The sequence below is a fragment of the Molossus molossus genome, unplaced genomic scaffold (assembly GCF_014108415.1).
Source record: "Molossus molossus isolate mMolMol1 unplaced genomic scaffold, mMolMol1.p scaffold_m16_p_11, whole genome shotgun sequence".
In the NCBI taxonomy this organism is placed as follows: domain Eukaryota; kingdom Metazoa; phylum Chordata; class Mammalia; order Chiroptera; family Molossidae; genus Molossus; species Molossus molossus.
In genome coordinates, this window is record NW_023425346.1 from 49,607,205 (window position 1) to 49,624,954 (window position 17,750).

At 43.4% G+C, this 17,750-nt stretch overlaps 1 protein-coding gene across 1 annotated transcript in view; it reads left to right on the top strand.

Annotated features, from left to right (window-relative positions):
- The first annotated feature begins 7,467 nt into the window (after window positions 1-7,467).
- Window positions 7,468-17,750, top strand: part of NOSTRIN (nitric oxide synthase trafficking) — a 56,109-nt gene continuing 45,826 nt past the window's right edge. The window contains exon 1 of the mRNA XM_036254624.1: window positions 7,468-7,530. Coding sequence (XP_036110517.1) covers window positions 7,504-7,530 — 27 coding nt within the window. The 5' untranslated portion in view covers window positions 7,468-7,503. The remainder of the gene's footprint in view (window positions 7,531-17,750) is intronic.

The window sequence follows — 17,750 nt, forward strand, 5'->3', positions numbered from 1 at the left end:
AAAGATAAAAAACATTTGATTATATCAATAGATGCTGAAAAAGCATTAGACAAAATCCAAAACCCATTTCTGATAAAAATGCTCAGCAATGTGGGAATAGAGGGATCATATCTCAACATAATAAAGGCCATATATGAAAAACCTACAGCCAACATCATAGTCAATGGGCAAAAACTAAAAGAATTTCCCTTAAGAATGGAAACAAGACAGGAATGCCCACTTTCTCTACTTTTTTTTTTTTTTTTTAATCCTCACCTGAGGACACTTTTCCAATTTTTGTTCAGACAGAGTGGGAGGGAGAGAGAGAAACATCGATGTGAAAGGGACACATCAAGTGGTTGCCACCCACACGACCAACCAGGGCTGGGGACAAACTGCAAATGAGGTATGTGCCCCTAGTGGGAACTGAACCTGGGTCTCCCTGGACCGCAGGGTGATGCTCTAAACGCTGAGCCAAACCAGCCAGGGTACTTTCGCCACTCTTATTTAACATAGTACTGGAAGTCTTAGCCACAGCAATTAGACATGAAGAAAAAATAAAGGGGATCCAGATTGGTAAGGAGGAAGTGAAACTGTCATTATTTGCAGATGACATGATATTGTACATAGAAAACCCTAAAGACTCCATCAAAAATCTACTAGACTTAATAAATAAATTTGGCAAAGTAGTAGGATACAAAATTAACATCAAGAAATTGACGGCATTCTTATACATCAGTGATGAATTCACAGAAAGAGAAACTAAAGAAAAAAACAATCCCATTTACCATCGCAGCAAAAGATACCTAGGAATAAACTTAACCAAAGAAGTAAGGACTTCTTCACAGAAAACTACAGGTCATTGCAAAAAGAAATAGAGGAAGATATAAAAAAGTGGAATCATATACCTTGTTCATGGATTGGAAAAATTAACATCCTTAAAATGTCCACACTACACAAAGCAATCTATAGATTCAATGCAATCCTCATCAAAATACCAAAGACATATTTCACAGAACTAGAGCAAACACTCCAAAAGTTTATATGGAACCAAAAAAGACCCCTAATAGCCACAGCAATCTTGAAAAAGAAGAACAAAGTAGGAGGGATCACAGTACCAGATTTCAGGTTATAGTACAATGCCACTGTAATCAAAACAGTCTGGGATTGGTAAAAGAACAGGCAGATAGATAAGTGGAACAGAAAAGAGAACCCAGAAATTGACCCAAGACAATATGCTCAATTAATATTTGACAACAGTGGTAAGAGCATACAGTGGAATCAAGACAGTCTCTTCAATAATTGGTGTTGGGAAAATTGGACAGCTACTTGCAAAAAAGTGAAGCTAGACCACCAACTTACACCATAAATGAAAATAAACTCAAAATGGATAAAAGACTTAAATGTAACTCATAAATCCATAAAAATTCTAGAAGAAAATGCAGGCAACAAAATTTCAGATGTCATACGCAAGAGAAACAGAGGAAAAGATAAACACATGGGACTACATCAAACTAAAAAGCTTCTGCACAGCAAAAGAAATCACCATCAAAACAGAAAGGGATCCCACTATATGGGAGACCATAATCACCAATGATGCAGCAGATAAGGGGTTAATTTCCAAAATACATAGAGTGCTCATACAACTCAACAAAAGGAAGACAAAGAACCCAATTAAAAAATGGGCAGAGGAACTAAATAGACACCTCTCTAAACAGGACATACAAATGGCCAAGAGACAAAGGAAAAAAATGCTCAACATCACTGATCATCAGAGAGATGCAAATTAAAACAACTATGAGGTATCACCTCATACCTGTCAGAATGGCTGCCATCAACAAATCATCAAACAACAAGTGTTGGGGAGGGTGTGGAGAAAAGGGGACTCTAGTACACTGCTAGAGGGAATGCAGACTGGTGCAGCCACTATGGAAAACACTGTGGTGTTACCTCAAAAAGTTAAAAATTGAACTTCCATTTGACCCAGTGATCTCACTTCTAGGAATATACCTTAAGAAACCTGAAACACCAATTAGAAAGAATATATATACCCCTAGGTTCATAGCAGCACTATTTACAATAGCTAAGATCTGGAAACAGCCCAAGTGTCCCTCAGTAGATGAGTGGATAAAAAAGCTGTGGTACATGTACACAATGGAATACTATGCAGCTGTAAGAAAGAAAGATCTCGGCCCTGGCCAGTTTGGCTCAGCATTTTGAGCTTCGGCCTGAGGACCAGAGAGTCCTGGGTTCTGTTTCTGCTAGGCCCCAGCGGCTAGGGGCATGTATGAAAAAAAGAAAGAAAGAAAGAGAGAGAGAGAGAGAGAGAGAGAGAGAGAGAGAGAGAGAGAGAGAGAGAGAGAGAGAGAGAAAGAAAGAAAGAAAGAAAGAAAGAAAGAAAGAAAGAAAGAAAGAAAGAAGAAAGAATCTCTTATCCTTTGAGGTGGCATGGAAGGATTTGGAGAGTATTATGCTAAGTGAAACAAGCCAAGCAGAGAAAGACAACTATCACATGATCTCACTTATTTGTGGAATATAATGAACTAAACAAACTGATGAACAAAATTGACCCAGAGACATAGAGGTGGGTTACAGAGTGACAAGCCTGGGGGTGGGGGGGGAGGGGAGGGACAAACCACAGAACTTATATGCATGGATACATAACCAATGGACATAAACAACAAAGCTGGGGAGGAGGCGGGGGGAATGGGGAGGAGGTTGTCAAGAAGGGGAAAAGGAGAAACATCTGTAACAAAATCAAATTAATAAAAAAATAAAATCGATAACCAAACCAAAAAGAAAAAAAATATATATCTACCTCAAATGATTGCTATTATGATTAAATAAGTTAATATTTGTAAAGCACTTAAAATAATACCTTTCAGATGATAAGTCCTTTAAATGTGAGCTTGTATTACTGTAAGGTATTTAACCAGATCCCTTTTTGATACATAGCTATTTAATAGCATTAATTTAATATATGCGCTGTTTCCCATTCTTTGTCTACTGAAGAAATCTCTAAGCCAAGTTGTTTTTTTGTTGTTGTTTTTTATCCTCACCCAAGGACATTTTTCCATTTTTTGTACAGATAGAGTGAGAGGGAGAGAGAGGGAGAGAGAGAGAGAGAGAAACATCGACGTGAAAGGGACACATCGAGTGGCTGCCACCCGCACGACCAACCAGGGCCGGACACAAACTGCAACCGAGGTACATGTCCTTAGCGGGAACCGAACCCGGGTCTCTCTGGACTGCAGGCCGATGCTCTAACCGCTGAGCCAAACTGGCCAGGGCTAAGCCAAGTTTTGAATTGCCCTTAATCTCTATTACATTTGGTCTCCTGTTTTTTACTAACTTATTGATACCCAACATCTCTTTATAAGCACTTAACAAACGTGTCGTCGTGTTGTTGACTCCCTTGGAGGCTGCCCAGAACAGGAGGGGTGGGTGCATTGGCATGGCCTCTAGGCCAGATCCCAGGGAGTCCATTGCGGGTTTTCTTTCTGCAGAGAGGTCATGCCAGGAAGGCCAGTGCTGATGGTAAACTGGGGAAGGAAGCAGAAAGATTGGGATCTGAGAAGTCAAACATAACTCCCAGCTAGAGGCCTGGACTGGAACACAGCCAGAGAAGGAGTGCAGGGCAGAAACATGGCCAGAGAAAACCTGAGGACAGAGCCCTCCCTCCGAAGGATGCCTTGGGCACTGAACTTTTGAGAAAACAAGTCCAGTATACCTTCTTTGAGACGCTTCCCTATATATAGTTTTCAACAATCTGTAGATACAAAAAAAGTGATGTTAATATTAACTTCAGAACCACAAAGTTCCTTTCCCCCTTGCTCATACAGGAACTTGCCTTCCTTCTCCCTGGGTCCCTGGACCAGTTCTGGGAGTCAGGGGGCCAGGGGGTTCTCACATGAGCAAGGACAAGTTTGCTCAAGTTGCCTGCTCTGGCCTCCCTGCCAAAATGCACTGGCCAGCCACCGCCTGGGGTGCTGGAGACACTGCTGGGGAACCTGCTCCACTACTTCCTCCTCTTGCCTTCCACGCCAGGGCAGGGGCTTTGCTGTGTTCTTCGGCAGAGTAAGCTAGGATGGGATGTGGGGGCAGAGGGGAGAACCACCCATCTCCAAATCTATATCTAGACTCTCTGTGACTTTAACTCCTCCTATTTTTCTCCCAAACCTCAATCTCTGAAGTTCCCAACGTGTGCCCTGAGGCTGACTTGGGGAAAGGGGAGGAGGACAGGTATCAGCTACCCCCTCCAGTGCCCTTTCTTCCTTTGCCCTTTCTTCCTTATCTCTTTAGTCACTCAAGAACAAATATTGACTGACCATTGTAATAGACTTCATGTAAAATTCCAACTCTCTGCCCTTTGTTATGAGACATTCAGCTCCTCCCATGAAGGAGTGGAATTTCCCCACTCCCTGAATCTGGGCTGGCTAGGACTCCCAGGCTTCTGTCCCCAGTGAATTGTGGCTGCAGTGACAGTGTGTCAGTTCCAGGCCTGAGTTCCACTCCCTCCCTCGGCTCTTCTGCCAGCCCTGAGAACGGGTTAGACTGCTGGCTGATGAAAAAGAATTGCTTAGCCCATAACCACACTAGCAGAGCCCAGAAGCCTCCCCTCCCTGCACGCTCAGCCCAAATCAGCAGAGCTGGATAGATGACCTGCTTTTTCACGAGTGAAACGAGGAAGAGTAGAAGGACCCCCCAGCTAAACCACAGACTTGTGAATCAAATTGTCTGTCATTTGAAGCCATTGGGTTTTCTGGTTAATATATAACATTAGTGTGACAAAAGATGAGTGATGCAACCCCCTTTCTGATCTCCAATATCAACATTTGTTTGCACATTGAAACTCCCTTCTAAGAAGCTCAACAAATAGCTACACTTTAATTCTCCGTCTACATTGAGCCAGAACCCCTGCTGCCCTTTCAACAGTCTGTGAGAGGCCTACTGTGTGGAGATGGAGGTGTTTCCATGGAGCAGATGATCAGGGGGGCTCCGGGACAGCTGGTCAGCCTGCTGGGAGAGACACGCGTGGAGTGAGAGTGAAGGGATGTCCTACCGTCTGCACTAGGGCCACACACACCACAGTAAGCTTGTTGAGATGACTTTTCTTGTGGAAACTCTCAAGGGAGGCCAATCTCTCCATTTTGAACTGAGGTCAAATGCTGCAAGAATCAGGGGGAAGATACTGAGATGCCCTGGGCCCTAGAACTAAGGCTTCAGCCCGGTTTATCTACAACTGCTTCGTGCAGGGGAGTCTGAGTGACATGCTATTAACCTAAGCTTATCATTTGTCTCTACACATCTTTCAGTTTGCGGGTAGTCTTGTCCAATTCCAGCCCATCGATGGCTACTGCTAAGTGTCTTGACTTCCAGTGATGAGGTTCCTTCAGAGAAGCTAAGGGGAGAACAGTATTAAGTGTGTAAATGGTGGTCCCTGAGCAAGGACCCACGCTCTCTGTGGTAGGCAGTTAGGCATGAGCAGAGCAAGGATGGTGGGCCAGGTATGGAAGGCCAGCAGAGGGGAAAGCCCTCGGTGCCTAGCAACGAACAACTGTAGAGTGGATCCTCGCCCCCAGGGTAACCTTTCCTCCCCTAGCATATCGATGGTCATGCAGTTTAGACCTCGAGACTTTTCATATTGCAGGTCATGGGGTTTGGACCCTCCCCTGACCTTTCCTCCCCTAGCATGTCGCTAGTCATGTGGTAGACCCCCTTAGAGGAGGATAAAGGGGCCAGAGCATAGCCTCATATGACTCCCATACAAGCCTTTGCACAACCACTTCCTTAAGCATTAAGCCCTCAGGACAATGAGATTCTGACCCACATCAAATAATCTTAAGAACAAAGCCTTGGGTCTATTGACCATAAATACGGAATCTGGGTCAAACTAGAGATAACATCTAGGCCTCAGCTGTGTTTCTGCTCCAGGCCCAGAAAAGCAGCAAGGCCAGGAGGGGCAATGCCATGGTTGGCATCAGGACCAGCTGCATGACTGATGACCCTCCGCCCTGGTGTTGACCAATCAGTAGAGACCACAACCCTGAAAACCAGTCTAGAAAGCTGATGAATATTTTACTGAAATCCTCCCCTGGGATCTCCCCTAAGGTCTCTGACTTTAGAGAGGGGATACAAACCCTCAGGGGAAGACCCAGCCAGGCTCCCTCTCTCTCCAGCACACCCCTGCCTTGCCTCTAACTTGTTTCCTGAGTCGCCACAGCCTAGCTGGCTTACTTCTCCCATGGCTCACTTCTTCTACTTCTGTGACTTTCTAAATAAACTTTTGCTTGTTATTTGAGTCTTGGATCTGAAATCTCTCTTAGCTAGAATTCAGTTCAACCAAGGTTGCTGAACTGAGGTCCATTGCTGGTAATATTCTGGTGTCGTTTTGCTGGTAACAACTCCACTCTGCTTGCAGGGCAAGTTCTCTTTTCTCATTATAACCACCCCTCCCCCACTTGTTATTTCTAAGGACCTTAGGCTGGAGCTTGCGTACCCATGGCAGATGAATGGAGCCGGCCCACCTGACAACCCTGAATGTCCCACTGTGCTCTGCTGATGGAGATCCTTTTGAATGGGAGCTGGGAGTGGGCTCCAGTCAGAGCAAAGCTGCTCACTGTCAGCCAGTGACTGTTACAACACAACAGGCCATCAGATGGAAATCTAAGGATTAATAACTAGAACCACAGGTGCAGAGAAAGCAATAAAAAAAAAAAAAATAAGTTGCTGATGGCTGATTTCTAGTCCTGTTTATCCTTTTGAGTAAGCATCGAAAAATTCTTCTTAAGCTTAGCCTCTTGGCCATGTTGGGCTGGGAATGAGGGTTGGGTTGAGTTAGGCCCCCAGAGGTTAAAGTATCCCAGCTCCTGGGTGGCCTTTTCTAGATACTTTCCACTGTGGGTATAGTTATATAGGTGTGGTACCCAGAGCTGGGGTGAGTTAGTGCAGGAGATATATGGACTTGGTTTGTGAGCTTTAGCTCAAGAAGGGGGAGAGGGTCTGGGATCTGGCTTGGTTGTTTGCATATCAAAGATGTGCTCAACAGCAAGTTGTCTGCCATCTTTAGGAATTAGCTGACCCTGGAAGGGGCAGGCCCTCCCAGGTCCAAAAGGCCTCAACACATCCAAGCATCATGAGGTACAGAGACTGAACAACGTCACTAGCACAGCACGTTGAGAGAGTGTGCATCAGCCCCGGGAGCGCGTGGATTCTGGGGACACGTCGCAGCTTCCAGGCTTTCTCACAGGGTGACTCAGTCTCCTGCCCTCTAAGTATTCACAGAAGTCTTTCTCACCATCTCACACCAGCTCTCTTCACCCGGAGTTCCCTGCTATTTCAGTAAACAAACGGATGAAAGTCCAGGGTGGGACTTCCTCTTCAGCGTGTTTGACAAGGACTCTAGGTCCTCTGAATCCAGGAAGTCTAGGGCACACCCAACCTTGAGAGGGCAGTGTGTCCTGAGCGTGAAAAGCTGGATGCTGGAGCATAGTTTAAAAGGACAGACGCGAAACACATTTCAGCATGAGGGACCCCCTCACAAACTGTTCGGTGAGTAGCTTGCTGTGGTTTGCATCTTTGTGTGTGAGAAAGCTGCTGAGGGGTCGGTTTATGTAGGAATGTATTTGAATGTAAAGAGTTTGAGATGCTCAGGAACTAAATGTGTTTCGATATTGGCTGTGGGACAAAAATCCGTGGTTTTTCTTTGGTTCAATTCATTTTTCTAGCAAATGCCTAGGCAGGTCATTGTCATCTTCTATTCTCATATTCTTAGAAAAACCCAGAGTGGGTACATTTGCATGCAGATGGTGGCTGTGTAGAAAAAATTCTTAAGGCACACGCCAGTGGTGCCCACAGACACGCAGAATTTCTGCAGCCAGTTCTGGGCTCTGAGAAGGGATTTAGGGTGGAAGATTTTTGCATATTTTCTCATATCTTTTAGAAAGTCAAGAATTGCCAACTCCTGCAGGAGGAAGGCTAGACTCCCCATTCTGTCCAGCCTGTTGTAGTTCTCAGACAGGTTTACCAATATGTTTGTTCAGCCCTGGGAGCGTTACCAAAAATAGAATGGGAGTCAAAAGTCCAAAGACTTGTGAGGTGTTAGCAGCACTAACAGGGATGTAATTTACAAAATAAGGAACAACTGAAATAAAGAGGAGGAAGATATATTACTTTGGAAATAAAGTAATCAAGGACTGCCATTGTGTTATCCCAATCTGGGGCCAAGAAGCAAAAATCGCTAAAAACAGAAGCAAGGGGCCTTTCAAGTATTTTATTTTAAAAGTAAAACTGCGGAAAAGCAGATAAATAGGACTGCAATCGAGCCATAGAAAAGCCCACTGGATGTGGAGAGCACAGGCTTAGAGAAGGACCTGTAACTGCTGCTCCACAAAATGAGTTCAGGAGTCAGATCTGAGAAATGAGATGACATCGTAATGGCTAGTAATAGTAATAATGACAATACAGTAGCAGCCTCTGCCTGCTTTTACTTTTTAAATGCAAAAGTAATGTCTAATGTAAAAAAAACAAAAGCAATATGGTTGTATATAGATTTGAAGAAAGAAACCCTTCCCCTTTAATTTCCTCCAATCTTTTGCACAGATAACTTTATATATATATACATATATATATACATACATATATATATATGTATGTATATATATATATGTTTTATGGATTTTTTAGAGAGAGAGATAGAAACATTAATGTGGAGAGAAACATCAATTGGCTGCCTCCTGCACGCCCCCCACTGGGGATTGAGCCTGAAACCTGGGCATGCGCCCTGACTGGGAATTGAACTGGGACCTCTCAGTCCACGGGATGATGCTCAATCCACTGAGCCACACCGGCCGGGCACAGATCATTTTTTTAAAGTTTTTTTTTATGGTTTATCTACTTGCCATTTGTTTATTTTATCTCCTTGCATTTGCTCCCTTCTAAAATGTTAACTCCTTTCTCACCATTAACAGTTTGATTGTGTTGTTGCATGAGGAGGGTTGAGTGGGACAGGGGCTGGATTCCTAGAGGAAAAACCTGGCACCAACAGCTACCAAAGATGACAATAAGACCAAGGGAAGAGTGAGATAGAAGAGAGGGACACTTAGGCCTGACTAAGTTAAAAAAATAAGCTGAAATCCTAACATCCTTTCCTAAGGCTGCCTTTAGCCCAGAGGCGAGGAGAAATGTATTCTTTTGAGCAGCCCCAAGACCACCCGTAACCACATCATTGTGCGTCTAATGCTCCCTCCCTGACATGCTGAAGAGCCCTTTTCCTGACGTCCAACCATTGACCCAAGGACTCCTACCTTTCCTCTACCTTGAAGGTCATTACCTCTATGGCCCAGTGCCACCAGAAGTGGTCTGGGAGTCCAGAGGAAGTGGCTGTCCCATCAGGGATTCTCAATCCTCCCCAGCCATGGAGGCTTTATTCATGTGCTTCATCTTCTTCAAGAGTCCAACTCAATTTCCGGGTGCAGTCTTTGCGTATGCTTGGGGCACAGTCCTGTGCCAAGATGAGGCTGCAGTTTGGGAACAAAATGAAACATAGGGATGGGTTTTGTTACTATTAATGCATTTTGTTAAGTAAACGAATGCTGTATGAAACACTTGGATAGTTTTATAAAAGAACCCAAAGCTTTAACCATGTGCAAAATGTCCCATTCCATGAGTGCCAAGGGCTGCACAGAACACGGTTAATTCATACAGCCTTAGCTTGGCTGCAGTTCTTAACCCAGTCTCCCCCAGTGGTCCACGTATCCAAACCAGCGGGTTGCATGAATTTCAATGAGAAAAACATGATCTTTTTATTTGCACTAGTTTATAACTGAAATTTTGAATTTCCTTTAATTTTGAATATAAGCAGTAACCCAGTACCACCACTGAAGTGTCTGCCACTTTATAACCAAGAAAAATCACATATATTTTATATGATATTAAAAGTTGTTCGCAAATATCTAGAAATATTGTTCACACTCAATGTAGTTTAGAAGTTTGGGTAATTCTTAATTAAAAAGCACACATAATAGCATGATTTTAAAATGTTTATATCTATCTATCTATCTATCTATCATCTATCTATCATTAGTTTTCTTTGTAATCCTATTATTTTATTTTATACATTTGAAAATACTATTTTGAATAAAATTGGCCTCATCAGACCACCAAAGGGACCATGATACAAAAAAAAAAAAAGTTTAATCTCTTATTTAGGTTATGCTTCAACGGCGGACAACCTAGGCCTAGAGCTGAGCCATTCAACCTCAAAGCGCTGGGGCAGTGTCTGTGATCAAATTAGCCAACTGGGTAGCACGAAGATGGTCTAAACACTGTGTGTGGCTTTGACCTCATCGTGAGGTATCAGAGCTTCTTTGAAGAAGATTTTTTAAGTTCTGTTTTTGAAAAGGGAAAGAATTGCCCCTGAGGCTTGATGCCTGCATCCCGGTGAGTTTAGCTTCTAACCCTAAAAGTAGTGCCAAGTGAAATCATTTTTAAACCCACGTTCAAGGAAATAAACAGGATCGAATTATCTCCAAATGAAATATTCTAATCATTAAAAAAAAAAAAGTAGTGCCTTCCTATGAAACAAAGCCATAGAATTCCAGGGCACACAAAAAGCTGTAAGCAAGGTTTCTTTCACTCACTCCCGCAGTGTGTAGGAGGGACCTGTCCAAGCAGGCCTTCCGGGATCCATGCAGTCAGACCCTCCCCTAATTTCATCAGCTGGTGAAACAGCACCAGGCTGCAGGGCTGTTCCTCCAGCCTGGTTCACATGTCAACCTGAGCTCCCATCTTGGTGGCTCAGCCTGGGTCACAGATGTTGCCAGCACTGGTAGGAAAAGTGCTGCTGTTGCAGTGGTCCGCGGCTCCTGGGGTGCTGCTGTTGCAGTGGTCCGCGGCTCCTGGGGTGCTGCTGGTGCAGTGGTCCGCGCGCAGCTCCTGGGGTGCTGCTGGTGCAGTGGTCCGCGGCTCCTGGGGTGCTGCTGGTGCAGTGGTCCGCGGCTCCTGGGGTGCTGCTGGTGCAGTGATCCGCGGCTCCTGGGGTTCTGCCGCCCTGCAGAGGTGGGGAGGCAGGCTGGGTCTGGGATGGACGGCCTGTGGCCTAGACCACCTCGTGTGTGCATCAGTGAGAGGTGTGACACGCCCTTCCACACTTCCTGGGCCTCTGTTCCTCGTCTGTAAAGTAGAAGGGGGAGAGGATGAAGTCGGTGTGCTCTGGAAAGTCCATCTGTGACAGCCTGAGTTCCAACATTACACAGATGCCGAATAAACGTGAGTCATCCCCCAGTGAGAGGGCAGTGCCTTCAACTACTACCTCACAGGAGGGCACTAGCACAGAGCCCGGCATGTGAAAGGCATCCAGCAAATGCTTGCTTAATTAGATTGAAGTGGACTATCATGGTTTATTAACACTATGAGTGTCATCATTATCAAAAAATAAATACACCATTTGGACAACTACATGTAAAAAATGAAACTAGACCATCAACTTACACCTTACACAAGAATAAACTCAAAATGGATAAAATACTTCAATGTGACTCATGAATCCATAAAAATCCTAGAAGAAACTGTAGGCAACAAAATTTCAGACATCATATGCAGCAGAATTTCCACTGATACATCACCTAAGGCAACAGAAACAAAGGAGAAAATGAACACATGGGACTACATCAAACTCAAAAGCTTTTGCACAGCAGAAGATACAATCATCAAAATGGAAAGGCTACCCACTGTATGGGAGCCATAATTGCCAGTGATATATCTGATAAAGGGTAATTTCCAATATATATAGAGTGCTCATACAACTCCACAAAAGGAAGACAAAGAACCCAATTAAAAAATGGGTAGAGGAACTAAATAGACACCTCTCCAAACAGGACATACAAATGGCTAAGAGACATCACTAATCATCAGAGAGATGCAAATTAAAACAACAATGAGGTATCACCTCACACCTGTCAGAATGGCCGCCATCAACAAATTATCAAACAACAAGTGTTGGCGAGGGTGTGGAGAAAAGGGGACTCTAGTACACTGCAGGTGGGAATGCAGACTGGTGCAGCCGCTATGAAAAACAATATGGTGTTGCCTCAAAAAGTTAAAAATTGAACTTCCATTTGACCCAGTGATCCCACTTCTAGGAATGTACCCTAAGAAGCCTGAAACACCAATTAGAAAGAATATATGTACCCCCATGTTCATAGCAGCACTATTTACAATAGCTAAGATCTGGAAACAGCCGAAATGTCCATCAGTAGACGAATGGATAAAATAGCTGGAACTAAATAGACACCTATGCACAATGGAGTACTATGCAGCTGTAAGAAAGAAAGATCTCTTATCTTTTGGGACAACATGGAGGGACCTGTAAAGTATCATCCTGAGCAAAACAAGCCAAACAGAGAAAGACAAGTATCATATGATCTCACTTATTTGTGGAATATAATGAACATAACACTCTGAGGAGTGGGGTAGTCCCAGAGACGTGGAAGTGGGGTACAGAGTGACAATCCCCAAGAGAGAGGGTGTGGGGGGAGATATAATAAACCACAGAACTTGTATGCATGTGTGCATGAACAATGGACATGGACAACAAAGCTGGGGACAGGGCGGGGAGGGTAGGGGTGAGAGGAATCAGTGGGGGAAAAAGGAGAAACATTTGTGACAAAAATAAATAAATTAATTAAATTTAAAAAATGAAAAAAAAAACCTCTTTACGTGCACTGGAATAAAAGTGAAATTTTCTACAATAATTGATTTAACCTTCTCAATCATTCAAATTGTGGAAAATCAGAAAAAAACAGCTAGGGCCATGTTCATAGAGAGCATTTTATATGGTTTACAAATCATATGCTAATCATTTCATGTGACAATTGCCTAGATTACTAAGTTTTTTTTGTTTTGTTTTGTTTTTTGTTGCGACAGTATTTTCACAACAGAATCTGCTTACAAGCGCTGGGCAGAAACATTTTCCTAATGACTGAATAGGAAACGTCTGTGGGTACCAGTTGTCTATGTGAAGGGATTATTATTATTATTTTTGTACAGGTTTAGAAAGATCCCAAATATTCTACCACCAGTCAGAAAAAAAAAGCCAAAATGTTTTTGTCTAGTAATTAATGACGCCCCAGGAGAAGCAACATGCTAATATAAATGCACAAGGAGATGTAAGATCAATAGTAGTGTCTCTCCTGGAATGAATGTGTTGTGTGGAGTGAGGTATTCGAAAGCTCAGTGGTGGGAAAATTCCCTTTCCACATCACTGTGACCAGAGTAAACCTTTCTTGTGCAGTGTAATGAAATCAGGCGAAACCTCTGTGCTGCTCATAACACTTAAAGGGAACTAGCACTCTGGGTAAACTTACTTTAGTTTACTGATTAGTCATTATATATTTTATGGGTTCTGCCATTGATTTGCTTGCCTAACACTTCTAATTAGAGTTCTGTCTCTAATTAAAGATGTTCTTTCTGTTTAGCTCTTTGAACCTTTTACTGTTAAAAAAAAAAAGGATTTGACTTTGGTGGTTTCCAAACTGTGCTCCGTGGAATCCCAGTCTCTCTGGTGGATGAGAGTGGGGTGGGGAGGATGGAGGGATAAGAGAGGAAGAGCCAGAGCCAAGGCCAAGAGATTTCATCCCTTCAAAGCAGATATGTTCCTATATTTCCGATCACACACACACGCGCACACACACACACACACACACACACACACACTCTGGACAGGATGGTCTCTGGGTTCTGCTCTGATATTTATGCAAGTCTGCTTTTCACAGCTTCTGTCTTCAACTCTGAGTAGATGGTTCACGATGAAAGGTCCAGAATCATTGTTTCTAAATAAAGGGTTATGCTAAAATAATGGAAGTATTTTCAGCAATTCCTTCACTTATTGATGCCACCTTTATCAGGGTTTGCCGGGGCATGTCCAGCACAGTATATATAGGGTCAGAGATAAAGATTCTCACTGTTGCTATTACAAGCACAACATCCTGCTCTTATGTGATCACTAAATTAACAACGGAATGAATTGAAGAGCTCCGGACTTGTGCATGATGCCCGGGCGCACCAGAGCTTGGGAAATGGGTTACAGGTGTATCTGAGACACAAGTTCCTTGGCAGGGTGTGGCTGGGGGTGGGGCGGGGTGGGGCAGGCAGAGCTCATGGACCAGTTGTCTCTGCCTGGAACAACTCTATCCCTTTATTACACTGTCTGGTACAAATGTCATTTCCTAGGTGTACCATAATGTGAACAATTTAGGAAGTACTAGTCTATTAAATAACAGGAAATCATCTTCCAAAATCGAAAACTGCCATCTTCAGAGTCAACGGAAGCCATAAGATGTGCTTTACTTGAACAGCTTTTTCCTTTAAAAAGTTGAATTTTAACATCTTTGGGAAAGACAGGAACTCTCCTATTTGCCACAGGCTCCCACTTCCTCCAAAGGCAATTGAGTTTTCATCACTGGCCTATAAACTTTCACGGTTGTTTGGCCTCCTAGAACCAGACATCTGGAGACCCTATTTTTAAAATGTGTCTTGGAGAGTTTTGATGGCTTGATAAACGTGGGCTATGCAGCAGCCCCTGCAGACCAGTGCACAGAAATATTCTCGAGTGGTTCTGTTCACAGCTTCGGGTAGGGGCAAGGTGTCCCCTACTGACCCCATCCTCACACATGGTACCTGAGGTCCCCTCTCCTCACCCCAGGACTACGGAATGCACACTGTCCTCAAGTGATAGGGACAGTCCTCTAGCGTCCCTTCCTTCCTTCCTGGTTCTCCGGATGGGAGGTTTCAGTCCTTGCTCCCACTCTGAACGCTCCAAAGTCCTCCACTCCATCGCTCCGCTTTGTCTTCTCCCACGCCCACCCCGGCCCTAGCGTGTCGGAGAGCAGAAAGCCTCCCTTCGCGAGCGTGAGTCCAGATCTTACCTCCAGCGCATGCCTTGCTCTGGTGTTTGTCGGGTCTTTGTTTCTACATTGCTGGAGACAGAAGCAGATGGGACATTACATAAAAAATACACAGTGTAGATTGCAACCCTAATCCTACCACTCACCCTAAACCTCACCCATACCCTCACCCTAACCCTCACTCTAAACCTAACCCTAATCCTAACCCTAAAGAGAAACAAAACAAACACAGATAATATTTTGCAACATTTCTTTTTTTTTAATTGTAAAAATATTTATTAAACTTAAAGTCAGATTTGAACAAATGAAAAGACTTACTGTGTCCTTGGATGGGATGCCATAAAAAAGTCAATTTTCCCCAAATGACACACACACACACACACACACACACACACACACACACAATGTAATTGCAATTAGAATACCAACAGAGATTTAAAAAAAACAATTGTAATTAGAACCCTGGCCAATTTTGCTCAGTGGTTAGAGTAACAGTCCATGGACCAAAGAGACAGAGGTTCAAGGGCCCATACCTCAGTTTCAGTTCAGTCCCCCTACCCTGGTTGGGGTTTTGTGGGAGGCAACCAATCGATGTGTCTCTCTCACATTGATGTTTCTCTCTCTCCCCCCACCCCCAACTCTATCTGAAAATCAATAGAAAAATATCCTCGGGTGAAGATTAAAACAGAAATTATAATTAGATATGTCCATATGGAAGAATAAGTGCCCAAGTATAGCCAAATAAATTATGAAAAGGAAAAACAGTTGTCTAAAGAGAGAACAGAAGCAAACTGCTAATATCTCTATAACTTATGTAGTGAGTACTAAATGTGTATCACTATTATTATCGGTATCATTACTTTATGAAATATAAAAATGTTTCATAATTGAAAATAAAAGTTGAAAGACTGTGTATGAGTTAGAAATATATTCAGCTGCATATTTTAAAAACCTAAAATTGGTGGCTTAAAAAAAACAACAACTCTCACACATAAAATAAGTTCAAAAGTGGAGAGTTGGGGGCTTGTATGGTGGCTTCCTGAGCCATCAGGGACCCAGGCTCTTTTTCTCTATCTGCTCTGCTATCGTAGCACATGGCATCCACCCTCAAGACCACCTTATGGCATCAGTCATCACTTCTAAGTCCAGGATTCAGGAAAGAAAGGGAAGACCCTTCACTGAAACCCCACGCAAAACTTTTGCCCAAGCCTTGAGAAGTATTTAGTCCCATGGCTACACCTAAGGGCGATAGAGGCTGGGAAATGACTCTATTCCTGGGGCGTGCGCCCTGCTAACATTGATCTATTTTCTTCTCATGAGGTGTAGCTATGCTTTATGGGATGTTATTTGGTGTTATGGGAAGAAAACGAAAGGCTTAGGGGAATTTAGTGAAAATGTTTAGTTAACAGAGGAGTAAACAAAAAAAGCTAAACATTTTATTAAAATGCTCAATAAAATTTTTCCATTGTACGTGCAAGGCTTTTAGTATCGCATCCTTCATAGATGACAAGTTAGTTTTATGGGAATAACAAGAGGAAGCTTGGTTGCCAAATAGTGATTTTACTCTCATGACTCTCAGGAGAATCATTTGTTTATGAGAAAACCTGCAGCTGGACCTCAGCACAGGTATGTTTTGCTTGCTCTGCAGAGTTTTAAATTTTGTGAATTGTTTGCTACAATATTTTTAAAGTCATATTTCAGATGCCAATCCTTACTTCAGCTGTTTTGGACCAACTGGAAGATCTGGCCATCCTGGGCCAGAGCAGTGTGGCAGCCCCAACTGCAAGCTCGCTACCCCCCCCCCCCCCGGGGCCTGACCACTGCCTGCCGGCACCTGATTGTGCACGCCTTGCTTTAGGAGTTCACCACGAAGAGCTTTGCTCCCTGACCACTGGCCTCGTGTCCCAGGCAGTGTCAATGAAACTGATTGCTGCTACTGTGTGTCTACCACATCCTGCCATGGCTTTCTGGGTTAAACTTTAGGTCCTTTCTCCTCTGTGGACCTATGTCCTCTGTGGGCTACTCTGATTACACCATACACCAGGTGCTACTGTGCCAACTGAACGGTTACCATGGCCCTGAGTGTTCAGGTATGTGAGTGTGCCTGATGCATAGTAGGCGCTCAGTAAATGGGAGTTTTCTTCCCTTTTCTCTTAATACGGTGCCCCCTGCTGCTGGGGACAGTTGAGTTCTGGAAGAGGCTGGCTCGTCGCGTGAGCAGAATCACAGCACAACTCTCACCTACACAGAATGTGCGTGCTCTTGTGTAAAATCGTATTTTGAAAAATGCAGTCTTCTATCGCATCTCCCAGTTGGAAACTGAGAGTGTGTTTGAAACTCTTTTATTCCTAATTCACTTATTCTGTGTCAGGAAAGCGGCAGAATCAGTTGACATTTACTTTCTCCATTTGGGCACTTAAAATCTACTGTCATCAAGGTCTACCTTTACAAATACAGTTTTCAGGACGCCATTGTTCTAAATCAAATGACAACTTCCCATCAGAATTCTTGAGCCTGAAGGCTAAATTCAGATAGAAGCAAATGTATAAAGGTGTGGTTCAATCAAAATGTTCCTCTCGTTGTTACAACATTCTTATTACTATAGTTGAATGAAACAGAGAGGGGATTAGGACACATTTTTATTAACAAGTTATTCATTTACATTTTTATATGTCAGCCAAGAAATACTCACTCTGACAGTTCAGGATTTGTCATAAGACCTAGAAATATTATTTTGGAATTTGTGGGAGAGACACAAAATGGCTGAGTACTCGATGTATTTCGGAATGTACTTTTAACCTCCTGGGAACAACAGGCCTGCAGGAAGCCAGAGTCCAAGTGTCCCCCAGTGCTGAACTGTTTGCATTT